The sequence below is a fragment of the Balaenoptera ricei genome, chromosome 19 (genome assembly GCF_028023285.1).
Source record: "Balaenoptera ricei isolate mBalRic1 chromosome 19, mBalRic1.hap2, whole genome shotgun sequence".
NCBI lineage: Eukaryota > Metazoa > Chordata > Mammalia > Artiodactyla > Balaenopteridae > Balaenoptera > Balaenoptera ricei.
Window position 1 is genome coordinate 56,172,290 of NC_082657.1, and position 13,842 is coordinate 56,186,131.

Here is a 13,842-nt window from a genome sequence, read left to right on the forward strand (position 1 = left end):
GAATGTACCACAGGCCCAGAGGGCGGGACGTGGTAGATGGTCAATAAATCGTTCTTGAACGGGGAAGTGGCGGTTACACGAACGCGTACCTCAAGGAATGAATGAGTGAAAGGACGAACGAATGACCCGGAGCCTGGCCTAAGCCCCTCAGCTCTCCTCACGCCCAGCGGCCCGCGAGCCGGGCGCGCCCCAGGTGAGCACTCGGAGCCACGGTCCCCAGCCTCCGCCTACGGCGGCCGGGAGGCGTCAAGCCCCTTCGGGGCGGAAGAGCCTGCCCGGCGGGGCCCGACCCGCGCGCACGCAGGCGCGGCCACGCACGCTTCCGGGAGGTCACTTCCTCCCCTGTCTCGTAGCAACGGCTGGCAGCGTTGCTGACATCCCGGGCAGCGGTGGCACCGGACTGAGCTCAGAGTCTCGCCGCCCGCGCAATGGTAAATCGACCCGCCGCTCCAAGGGCGGCGACCGGCAGGGGACCTTCGCTGTCCGGCTCCCGGGGCCGACCCAGGCCCGGCCGGGCCCGGAGCCGGGGCGAAGGCTGGGGGCTCCAGAAGCTTCTTGGAGGAGCGACACGGAGACCCTGGAGGGACCAGAGGGCAACCGTGGAGGGAGGGAAGATGTCTAGATGGGGGAAGCTATCTTGGGGCAAACATATCTGGGGGGGGTGACTTCTGAGGGGTTATACTTGTGGAGGGAGGATATCGAGAAAGAGAAGAGAGATACGGAGGGGATGATGAAGGGAATGAGAAATCTCCTCGACAGCGAGGAAAGTTTGAAAGGGAAGCGGCGCGAGGGAGAGGAGAAAAATCACCCTGAGAGGGAAGAAAGAGAGCGGACAAGGAGCACAAGGAAATGGAGAGAGGGGAGAAGGAGGAGTTATTGAGAGAGAAGAAAGGAAAATAAAGAGGCAGCAGGAATGGGAGGGGGAGGAGAAGAAAAGGAAAATGGAGACAGGAAAGTTTGAAAAAGAACAAAGTGAAAGCAAAGAGTTTCTTTTTAAGAAAGGAATGAAAAGAGAATTGGCAATGGGAATTAAGAGACTGTAAGGGGGGCTCAAAAATCACCAAAGGAGAAAACACCTGGGAAAAGAGAGGGAAAGGCCGGGAAGATCAGAGAGAGGCGTTTGGGAGAGAAGTAAAACAGAAAAAGATAAAACGAGGGCAGCGGTTGTAAGGAGCTGTGGACGTTGTCTTATAGATGGCAAAAAAATGTAGTAAGTCATTGATCCCTGTACAGCTATTATGCTTTAAGTTCAGTGTTTCCCAACGTGAGATGCAAACATTAGTTGCTACTTAAGATGGCTCAGAAAACCAAAAACCACAGAGTGAATCACATCAGAGAAAGTTATTCTTCTTTTTTTTTTTTTTTTTCTCCCCAGCCTTTAGACTATATCCAGGAGAAAGTTTTTGGCACTGTTAGGTCGTTAATACCACTATCCTTTGGTAGATTTGATTTTTCACCTGAAGGGCAGACCTCAGGCTCAGAGCTCTCATTTGGGTAAAATTTAATAATATGTTCTCTCTTTGTTTGGTTTGTTTTTATGGTTATTTCTGCCTATGACAAATGATACCAGATTTACATTTGTGGTAGTGATATATAATTTCCTTTTAAAATGCATTTATTTAAGCTTTTAGCAGTGAAATAATTTTAAGAATGTGCTGGGTAAATAATATAGATGGTATTCATAACGTCAAAAATTATAAATCTAGTACATGAATGCCTGAAATTTAGAAAACACCTGCTATAGTGGTGGAAAGAGGAAATAAGTGCTCCCACCCACATTAGGGGCAAAAGAAAACTGTCTTTTGACTAAAGCAACATAACGTTCACCTTTACAATGCTGGAAAGAAAAATATATCATAAATCCTCATCAAGAGACTCTGCAGAATACTGTTTGAATTCAGAATATCCAGTGATTACTCAGTTATGGAAAATATGCAGGCTGGAAAAAATTATTATTGATTTTAGCATTTGTAGAAGGAAAGAAACTGGTACAATATATATAGTCTATGCATGTGATTCAGAAAGCTGAGTTTAAAACCCAGTAGTGGGATTCCAACATAATCATTCATGGTTGAACGTTCAGCTTGCACTGAGATCCAGGCTGTGGTTACCAACAGAATCCTGGAATCCTGGAATACACTGTTTTTACAGAATATTTTGAATTTAACCATCTGAACTCCCAATTAGGTGGCATTTAGGACTGAGAATATGATTTCTCATCAAGTGATGCTTTTAGACAAAAGGAGGCAGTGATATAGCTCTATAAATATTTTTTAAATCTATAATGTAGAAAAGGGATTTTTCACTTGAATACAGAAAGATCAATGAATGAAAGATGACCAGGAGCAGATTTCTGTTCAACAACATAGGATACTTTTCCAGTAAATAGAGGCAAATAAAAATGGAGTGAGCTCTTGTGAGGCAAGAAGCTTTCTGTCTCAACAAGAGTTCAAGCCAAGATATTTGTCAGGGTTGTACGTAGAGGGTCTTACATAGGCTTGCATATGGGACCTGACAATTTCAAAGCTCTCTTCCAAAAATCTGGGAACTGACAATTTCAAAGCTCTCTTCCAAAAATCTGAGCTTCTAAATCTTAGTTTAAGGAGATTGGAGAATAGGGGTCTTTCAAAACATTACTCTAGTTAGGACTGGGGTCACCACAAAGACTCTTTGGTTAATTTTCTTCCTGATCTCTTCCAGGCAGAGGTGGAGGAAACCCTAAAGAGGATCCAGAGCCATAAAGGGGTTATAGGAACGATGGTTGTAAATGCAGAAGGTAAACACCTCACAGGCTGCCTTCTTGACAGGCAGAAGCCAACCAAGAGCCTGTTTGTTGTGTGAAACCTTAGGCAAACATCTTGGAATTTTAAATCAAAAGTATATCTTGTATATTTTAGCTAGAGCATTTACTCATCAAACATCTATTGAGTATCTATTAATTACATGCCAAGAACTCTGCTAAGAGGTAGGGAGATAAATATTAATAAGACATGCATAAAAACACCTATATATTCCTAAGAAATGCTGCACATTGTCTAATTTTTAAAGCTTTGGTAACTCTCTTCTAACATTTCAGGAGTATCAATAAAACTATTATATTGAAGATAGAAAGAATACCGTTGTTGGCAGTTTGCTTTCGTTTTAACATTATAAAGCGTACAGAGTTTCAATCTTCATTTTTAAAAGAAATTGTTCCTTCACCGTAGTTAATGAAATCTTTGAGAATTAATTTTAATGTAATTTATAGTATAGTCTTTGTGGTTATAGTTTAAGAAGGGCCAATACGTTTCCACCTATGAAATCTGTAGACTTATACCAGAGACTTGCCTATTAACAACCCCCAAAGCCTTTTCTCTGGCACACTGTTCCACGCTCAGCTATGGTGGCAGCCTCTTAAAGGCTTCTGCTGGCTTCATTGCTGATTCAGGCATTTGCAAGGGCAAGAGGTGTCACAAACCCTAGAGCACTAGTTGAAATAAGAGTAGCTACTTCACATAGTCCATGGTACAACCATGGATTTGGTACATTGCCAGCTCAGTGCTTGGCAACAGACTCTCATAGCTAATCATTATTCTGGAGCAAATCCATCAATAAATATTTAGTGAGCAACTACCCACTGAAAGTCTGTTTAAACTCTAAACTTCAATCCCTTATCATTAAAAATGCAAAATAACCTACTTTACTGGTGACTGTGACAATTAAGTGAAATAATACTTGTCAAGTGCCTGGCACAATACCTAACACTTAACAGAATTGTAATTAAATAGTTCTGTGAATGTGGGAATTTTTAATTTATTTGTACAGATAAAACATTTGATGTGTTTTACAAAATAATAAAATAAAATTTTAATAAACTCAGTGCCAAATGAATATAATAAATTCACCCAGCTTGAGTGATCAGGAGGGAGAGGATTTAACATCAGCCTACAGGACAGTCAAGAGCTATGCCTCATATTTCCAGGAAGCGGTCCAGCCCAAGTCCGTGGTTCTGGTTGAACTGATTTTAGTTTCAGGCATTTGCATAAACTCTGCCACACCCCCCTAAGATGGGTTATTTGTGTGACTTCACAGAGATGCTTTATTTGTTTTCTTTGGCTGCCATAACAAAGCACCACACACTTAGTGGCTTAAAAAAGATTAGACGTGTATTTTCTCTCAGTTCTGGAAGGCCAGAAATTGAAATCAAAGTGTCAGTGGGTCCAGGCTCTCTTCAGAGGCTCCACAGGAGGATCCTTCCTTGCCTCTGCCCAGCTTCTGGTGATTTCCAGCGATCCTTGCTGTTGACTGGTCTGTAGGTGCATCACTCCAGTCTCTGCCTCCATCATTGTGTACGTTCTCCTCTCTGTGCTCTGTTTTCTCTTCTTATAAGGACCCGTCGTTGGACTGATCCAGTATGACCACACTGGATCCAGTATGACCTCATTTTAACTAATTACATCTTCAAAGACTCTATTTCCAAATAATGTCACATTCTGAGGTTTAGGGTGGGCTTGAATTTTGGAGGGGACACTATCCAACCCAGTCCAGATGCATTCACCTGTGACACCCTGGACAATGTATCTAATGTGTTACTTTGGAAGACTTAGTCTAAAGCACATAATCCTGGCAATATGCATCAAATGTCTGAAAAATATCCATACCTTATGATCGGTAATTCCACTCCTAGAAATTTGTTCAAGAAGTGATGAAGGAAAGATTTAGGTGCAAAGGATATTATGGAGGCATCATACATAATAGCAATAAATAAACAGACAAGTACATAAATCCCAACAGTAGGGAAATTTTTAAATTATGTAATATTTACTCAGTGAACCATTACTCTATTTAAAATGTTGAAGAATATTTAGAGTCATGAAAAACTACTCACAATATTAGATGAAAAAAAGCAGGAAACGAAGCAGTAGCCAGCATCTTCTAATCCTAAATACGGCCAGGCAGACATACACACTGAAATATGGAAGAAAAGGCAGGGATATGTTACGGTGATTATCTCTGAGTGGTAGAATTAAAAATGACTTTTATTTTCCTGAGGTCTCTCAATTAACACTTTTCTCATCCAAAGGCAACAAAATACTAGTTTTAATACCCATTAACTTCTAATTAACCTCTACTAGAATAAGGTTGTGTTAGGATTCAGGGCACTTTTCTGAAAGCCAAATTAACCTTTTTCCCAAAAATATAAATGAGGGGCTTATTTTTATGGTCAGATTATTAACAACCAGACTATATGACAAGGATGTTTACTAATAGCATACGGTATGAGTTGTGCGACCAGAATGAAATGAAATACTCCATCTCAACAGGCTACTCAATTTTAGACGAAAGTGCCATTTATCACAGTGCAGCTTTGCAGCTTTCAGAAGCCCCATGAAATTTAACACCGAAAATATTTAACTAAGCTGGCGTTTATGTGTTCTTGTTCTGTACCAATGGCTTTGGTCCACTAATTCTAGGCAAATCATTTTAACAAATTTTTAGGTTTTAATTGTGGCTAGGTAGGCCTTCTACCACGTTTATCCATTTAGATCTCATCCTCTGCCATGTTAAATAGTGTCCTTTGGTTTCACTATTATTGAAACATAGACTTCTTATTCATGACAGTAAAGTGGACTTACCAATTTAGCCCAATGCTGAGGAGTATAGGTTTTTGTTAGATTCTTTGTGAACATTGGTTTCCCATTTACAAAATAATTCATTGTTTATAATATTGCAGTACTGATCACAGAACTAGATACTGGTGAACATGTATATTTGTTTCCCAGACAGTCATATCTGTCATATATTCTTATGTATATAAGCCTGATTTCTGCAGACTCTTAATTTTAAATATTCTTGACATTTCTAACAATCCATCATTTGAGTTTCATTAGGTTTTATCAGCCATCCAGCCAATTCCTTTTATTTTTGAAATATAATCTATCAACCAAATGTACAGTTGAAGAATGCCAGCTTACTGGGACCATGAAGAGTCATATTTTAAAGTAGTGTCATACGTTCAGGAATATAGAATATATACTCTTTGTTCTAGAAGTTACATTTTAAGAATTTATCCTACACATATATACAAATGTAAAATGGCATGCACACAGACATATTCTGTAGCCTTGTTTATAAAAATCAAAAATTGGGAACAGCCCAAATGCCTGTCAGGAAGATATATTAGTTACATGTATTACAAAGCATCCATTCAACAGTCACATTACACAGACATTAACATGAATGACCTAGCCTTACGCGGACTGAATGGAACAACTTCCCGAGTGTATTAAAAGAAAAAAGTTAAGGTACAGAATAGAAAATGATACAGTTAAAGAATACAAACACAAACATACTGGAATAGACTTAGAATATCTCTGCAAGGACACCAAAGAAACTGAGAACAGTGGTTACCTCTCAGAAGGGGAAGTGGGTGAATTTTATACCATGTGCTAAAGTTACTTCCTAATAAATTATTTTTTAATTACCTCACATAGTCTCAAGTAAGAACTCAATAAATATTTGTTGATTGATTTTTTTTTTCCCAAGGGTCTACAGTGGATATGAAAAACTCCCAAGAGTTTCCACGGTGTGCACTTACTATTCAGAAAGGCTAGCTCTTTTATTTATTGACTTGGATCATGAATAGACTGACTAAGTAGGCCTGAGTATCTGATTCATAATCCTGTCATCTACAGTTTAAATAATTTATTCTGGTTGTATTTCTTTTTTGACACTGAGCAATGCAGACTTTGTAGGTAGTCGCTCTTCATGATGCAAAATAAAACTGGTCAAAAAGTGCCCTTGAAAGGTTGAGTGCTTGCTATACTTCAGTTTCCTGCTTGTTAAAGACACATGCCTTGTGATGGTTCATCAGTTGTAAAAGACAGAACTGACTTCTGGAGAAAAAGTGGCCAAGAAACAATAATACAGAAATTAACACGTTTTCTATAAAACCTTACTTAAATAGGTTTTCCTGTAAATACTGTTGTTGCCTTCTTTGGCAAGACTTACTCTGGAGAGAATGGTTTTCTTAAAAAGAAATTAGTCTGTTCCAAAGTCAGAGTTGAGGCTCTCAAAGAGTTTCATGAAAAACAGGTAAAATCCCAAGTTAGAAGCGCTCATCTTGTTTACCAGTTTCTGGAGCTACATTCTCTGAGGGAAAAACCAAGAGAGCCACGTCGGCCTTTTTTATTGATTGGCCTTAATTCAGGTTCCTGAGGAACTTGACAGTGATCCCAAATTCACCTTCATATGTCTCCCTAAACGCAAGGCACATTTGCAAATCAAATCCCTGGAATTCCCTGGTTGATCTGGTAGTTTTCAAAATAATATGAAGGCCGGTTCTGATTAGACATAGTGTATGTAAAATACCGAGCACAGCACCTGTTCCATAATAAGCGCTGAGTGACCTGAATGGAGCTGGATTGATATGAACCGAATTGAATTATACTTGCATACTCGTCTGGCTAGATTTTTCCAGTTAAATTAATAGCTTCTGTTTTAAACTCATATAATGAAACAATAGAGCACACAAGTAGCCAAATTTAATCACGCTTAAACCAAGAGTGAGTGCAAACCAGGGAATGCCCAGCCGAACTGCAGAGTCTTGGTTGCTGTATTTTCTAGCATAAAAATTAAGGTTTGCAAAATACCGTATGAGGAAGTTACGAAGAAATTTTGAAAATCCCTTTTGATATACCCTCTAGCATGTGCAGTGACATCCCCTTTCTATTTCTGGCCTCAGGGGAGAAACTAGCACCATGTCACAGACCAAGCATTTCACAGTGGACTCACCGTAGACAGGATGCTTAGGGGAATGCATTTCGTATAGTAATATGTTAACTTAGTACTGAAATAATCAATTAACAACTTCCAGAAGACTTGTGTACAAAAATGTTCATCACCATTAGCTACAAAAACAAAAACACACTACCTAACAATCCAACAGTAGGGAGTTGATTATATTATGATATATTCAAAAAAATAGTAAAGTCTACAGCCATTAAAAATAACGTTGATGGCATCATCAACAAGGACAGCTTGTATGCTATAATTTAAATGAAGAAAAAAGCAACAGTCAAATATGTAATTATAGTTTGATGCAACTAAATTTTAAAATCCACGTAATGGCAAAACGATTGGAAGGAAATAAAATTGTTACCTTTGAGTGATATGAGCCATCACTTTTTCTTCCTTTTTACAATGACAGTATTTTCCAGTATTTCTACGATGCACATATTACTTTTAAAATCAAAACAAAAAATGTTTAACCCCAAATTAAATCTCGTACCAGGCATTCCCATCCGAACGACCTTGGACAACTCGACAACAGTTCAATATGCAGGTCTCCTTCATCAGCTGACCGTGAAAGCCAAGAGCACAGTTCGTGACATTGATCCTCAGAACGACCTAACTTTTCTTAGGATCAGATCAAAGAAACATGAAATTATGGTAGCTCCAGGTAATTTGGCATTTCTTTTCATTATTTAAGGCATCTTTCTACTTCACTGTATAAAAGCTTTCTCTCAAAGAACGGGGAGTGTGGATTTCAACATGCAATATGACACATAATGCTCTTCAATTACAAAATGAAGAAGTCTGAATGTGAAAATTCCGTGAAATTAGTAAAGACATTGAATTTTGCCCATTTGTTTTTGTTGTTAGTAATCAAAACATTTAGGACGTGTAGGTTTCCTGTTATGTGAACTTAGCACACAGACTTTCTGAAGAGTGGGAGAAATGTCTCCTGTCCAGGGGATAACGAAGAGGGCAGATCAAAGGTCTGTAGGGTCTTAGACCTTCCCTGGAGTAGAGCACATTCACTGGGGCTATCAAAAGACAGCAGCCACAGAAATACTTCTTTCCTTGAAGGAGGTACATTCACAGTTTTAGTGGATGTCAGTGTAAAACAGGACTCATGTTCCTAAATCTAGTCTAGAACAAACTTCGCTGTAGTACAACTGTAAAATCAGAGTTACCCCCAAACTAAATGAAGCTTTCCCTACACCTGTGTTCTCACCCAAGCTGCACATTAGAATCACATGGAGAGCTTAAAAAAAAATTACTGATACCTGGGACTCTATCCCAGACCAATAAATACAGAATCTCTGGGGCTTGGCCCCAGGTAATGGTATTTTCTGAAAGCTCAACAGGTGATTCTGATGTGCTGGGAGCCCACTGGTCTACACAAGGTCCAAGTGATGTGTTGAAGAGAAAAGCAGATTAGCTGAAGTATTCATTTATTAAATTTAATTTTTAGGGTGGATTAACTTTGTCCATCTCTCTCCACAGATAAGGAATATCTTCTGATTGTCATTCAAAATCCATGTGAATAGACCTGCAATGGACAAGTTCTGTGCTGGGACGCCAGGCTGAAAACATTTCACTCTTTAAAGATTCCTAAGATTATAATCCAATCTAAATGATCTTTTGGACATTCCTTTCTATTTTTACATTTAAACTCTTCTACATGTCTCATTTAGTCCGTTTTTAATGTATTGTAAATTTGTGATTTAGCTATATAATAAATAAATTCTGGTATGTATGCCTCATTTTTTTTACGATACACAAAACCAAAGAATTCTAGTGAGAAGACAGCCTTCCTGGAGACAGTTCTTTTCGTCTAGAAGTAATGGCCACCAAGAATTAGAATAGAAGTGTGATTCTGCCCATTTCGCTGACATGCCAGGGAGTTTCAGTGGAGCAGAGTGGGGCCAGGAGGGAAGCAGGGCGTCCCAGCCCTCAAGGAGCTACAGGTGCTTTCCCAGCTTAAACGAGGGCCGTAAGAAGTCAAGAGCGCAGTTCTCAGTTGGGTCAGTACTGCCCCCTGCGAAACTCCTCAGGCCTGTCCTTCCATCACACCAGCCTGAGGGGACCAGGAGCGGGTCCTGAGGAAGGATGCACACGTCAAAAGCTGCCTAGAGAACTCCGGAGGGTTTATCTTACTAGATATTTCAAACATTCTCAACATAATGAAAATGATAGAACAAATATAACAGATTTCCACAACCCATATAGAATAGATGTTAATCTTTTGCCATGTTTGCCTTATATCCTCCTTTTTTTTTTCCAATTAAGCATTTTATTTTGAGATAACTGAGGATTCACGTGAAACTGTAAGAAATAACATATATCCTGTGTACCCTCTACCCAGTTTCCCCCATGGCAACATCTTTCGAAACTATAGTACAATATCACAACCAGGAAATGGACACTGATTCAGCCTAGATACAGAGCATTTCCATCACCACCCGAGCTCCTCGTGGTACCCTTTTGTAGCAACCCCCCAACCCCTGGCACCCACTAATCTGTCCTCCACTTCTGTAATTTTGTCATATCAAAATGGTTGTTATATAAACGGAATTATACAGTACGTAGCCTTTTGAGATTGACTTTTTTTACTCAGCATAATGCTGTTGAGATTCATCCAAAAAATAAACATTATGGATACAGCTGCAGCCCCTCTCCTCCTTTGTGCCTTGGTCCTCTCCTTTTCCGGAGGATCCTTGTCAGGATGCACAAGTCACCCTGCATGGGGGTCCACAGACGCTTCCTCCTAAGTTCCCACAACTCCACAACAAGCCAAGAGTGAGGAATGGTGCAGGACAAGTTTAGTTCTGCCACTGCCATGGCACCAGCTTGCATCCTGGGAGGCTACAATAACCCAACCCAAGCAGACGGTGGTCTGGGCAGAAAAGAAGGGCCAAGGCAAATCCCTCAGGTGAAAGGGGTTTGCTCTCCACGTGGTGATGGTAGAGGAGATGGGCCAAGGCTGAAAGGGACCATGGTGGCCGAAGCCAAAGAGTCAATCCTATCCACGCAACAGACGTCTGCACCCCACTGCAGATCTCAGTGCCCCTGGAAAGTGGGACCCACATGAATATACTCTGAAAATGCTCTCCAGGTATTTGCAGTGCGGCTCCAGGCTGAGATCCACTGCGGTTACAGAACAGTGGGTCTTACTGGGGTGGTGAGGAGAGTAGCCCAAGACACACATAAATACAAGTTCCATCCGGGAACAGCCCTGGGGTTCCCCCACATCATCAAGCCAGCTGAGCCCTAGATTTACAAGGAGGATGCTGTGTCTGTCTCCGGAGAGAACAGAACAAATGAGGAAATGAGCTTAAATTACAGCAGAAGTGAGTTCTTCTAAAAAAAGTGGGATGAATAAACATCAAAGAGATCGCAGGATGGAGAGCCTATACTATAGCACGTATTAGACTTCCGAGCATTTCCCCCACACTTTTTGTTTTAAAAAACTTCAAAGTGGCAGAAGAGGAGAGAATGAACACCCACATAAGCTTCACCCACATTCACCAACTCAATATTTTACAACATTTGCTTCATGTCTCTCCCTCCCTCCCGTATATATATATATATATATATATATATATATATATATATATATATATGTATGTATATAAAAAACACCCATAACCCCAATTTCCTACTTAAGAAATTTATTATTGATACAATAATAGCATCTAATATAGTCATGTTCGAATTTCCTCAGTGGTCCCAATAATGTCCTTTATAGCTATTTTTTTTAATCCAGGAGTCTATCAAGGGTAACATATTGCGTTTGGTTGTCACGTCTCGAGCTGTTCAGCTGTTGTTAGAACCCCTGTGTTCTATCCTCCCCCTCTAGGTGGTATCGAATTTGTGTTTGTTCTCCCTGGAGTCCCCAGGGTCATCTGCTCCGCAGCCTCCTTGAGCCCCTCCTGATTGGACCCAGATGCAGCCTGTAATTATAGAGGAAATTCAGCCCAAGAGCAGGACTTGGTCACAGGTGAGTGCTTCCCCTTCCTTATGTCATGACTCAGAGACCAGACGTACCACCATGGACCCAACCTCATCCTTCAGCCAGTGAGGTCTGGGTACCAGAATACCCACTCGCCCAGGCACAGCTTCTATGTGTGCTGACAATTTCCAAAATAAACAACATCTTGTTAGAAGCCAAGCAGCAAGGAAATGCACTACTGAGGGAGAGGATCACTGATATCATCTATCTGACTCCTTGGTTTTACAGGTGAGGATTTCACCTGAGCCTGGCGTCCAGTGTTTTTCAGGAATCAAGTATGTCAGTTTGTACTGAACTGGTCAAGCCTCTGGAATTGGTGCTCATGATCTTATCAGGGGGCTCATGCTCTTGTGAGACCCCCCCCATACCCTCCAGAAAAAAACTGTTTTGAGGACGTAGAGATTAGCTCATTGTTTTAAAATGTACCAGAGGTAACATTTGATTCCAATCCCTAAATCTGTCATCTCCCCATTGTTCCCCAGCCTACCCAGAGCTCATCAGCAGACGCATGGCTGAGTGGTAAAGCCACTTCCTTCCTCCTGGCCCAGCCAGAAATTTCAAGCCCCATTTGAGATGTAGCAGTGGGAAACCTCTGGCAGGTGCAGATGCCACTGCTTTAAGTGCCAGGGCTCTGTGTGGGCTCTTTTGTGCAAGGAGACCCTTCCATCCCACTTGGCAGGGAACTCTGCTGTGGTCCTGCCTGCACTTTTGCATCCAGAGGAAACAGTAACCCTTTGCTAGAGGCCGAGACTGTGGTATAGAACTTGCCAAAGCCAATGACAACAGAGGAGGATATAATCTTGGGGAATCTGAATCACCCCTCTCTGCCTTCCAGCACAGAGGCATTCACATTCCCCTTGGATTCCTAACAGCACAGTAAATTAACTCTTATTAAAAAAAACTAAAAGATGCCTGGATCTATAGACTAAAGAGCCACACTCATACAAAACCATTGATAAAGTTTTCATTTCCTATGAGAAGTACAAGCCTGGACTCACTGGTGCCTCCCCTTAGTCCAAATTGCTATAAATTTTACCTGAACAATAGGAGAGCTATTTGCAGACTCTCTGGGGGAACATATCCCAACCATCAATATTAATGAGAATTAACCTGGAAAGACCAGCTTAATAAAATAACTGAAATGCATTTACACATCATTAGCATTACGAGCTCCCAAATCTTCATCACTGAACAGCAGGACCATCTGAGAAGGGGATGAGCGGGAGCCTGCCCAAAGCTCCAGCAGGTGCCTGCCTCTCAAAGCCACTTTCACTGGTTACATTCTGGCTTTTGAGCTAGATCACCTCTTCCAAAGCAAAAATCACCATAGACTAAGACTTGGATTCTCCTCCCCCTCACCCTCTCTTGGTCTTTGAAAAATTACAATTATCCCCAATACGTCTTTGACATGGGGGAAATACCCTCACTCTTCTGAATTTAGAAAATACGTAATATATGCCCTTGAACAGGAAAAGATAGCCAGAGATAGTCACTCAGTCAAGCAATACTTAGTCTTACGTTCCCCATTGGAAGAAAAAGTAGATCATGTTTGGGGCCATAACAGAGCTTTCAGAGTGGTGAAAGCATCTCCAATGAGGAGTCTTGACAAAAAATAAAGTGGTATTTCAAATCCTAGGAAATCCTAGGTCTAGACTCCCCCCTTAATATGAAACCATCTCTAGTAACGGAAGCTCAGGCATCCCCAGGGAAGTTCCGGATATTTTTAGGATCTGGAAGATTTCAGGTCAGTAACATTTTTCTGTATATTTCTTAGGCAAGATGTGACGCAGAGGGTTGGGTGGGCCATACGCTCAGCCACACCTTGAACACAGAGAAAAAAAGACTCAACCTTCTTACTTCCTCCTGGGTTCTGACTCTGGGAAACCTCCTCTCCTTCTTCCCTTCACCATACATGACCTCAGGACTCCCTCTCTTGATGCCCTCAACCTTGAACATTCCTGCTGCGTGCAGAAATGGTTTTCAAATTCTCTTTCTTTGGTCAACTTTACACCATGAGATGTAAAGACGGTGCCGTTGAAAGATCACGAGATCTACAGTCTGAC

General features: G+C 41.0%; 1 protein-coding gene across 1 annotated transcript; it reads left to right on the forward strand.

The window, feature by feature from the left end:
• Positions 1-324: 324 nt before the first annotated feature.
• DYNLRB2 (dynein light chain roadblock-type 2) lies at positions 325-9,519 on the forward strand. Its single transcript, XM_059904000.1, has 4 exons — positions 325-431; positions 2,701-2,776; positions 8,273-8,440; positions 9,271-9,519. The coding sequence occupies exons 1-4, from the start codon at positions 429-431 to the stop codon at positions 9,312-9,314; spliced, it is 291 nt and encodes a 96-aa protein (XP_059759983.1). The 5' UTR covers positions 325-428; the 3' UTR covers positions 9,315-9,519.
• Positions 9,520-13,842: the final 4,323 nt, after the last annotated feature.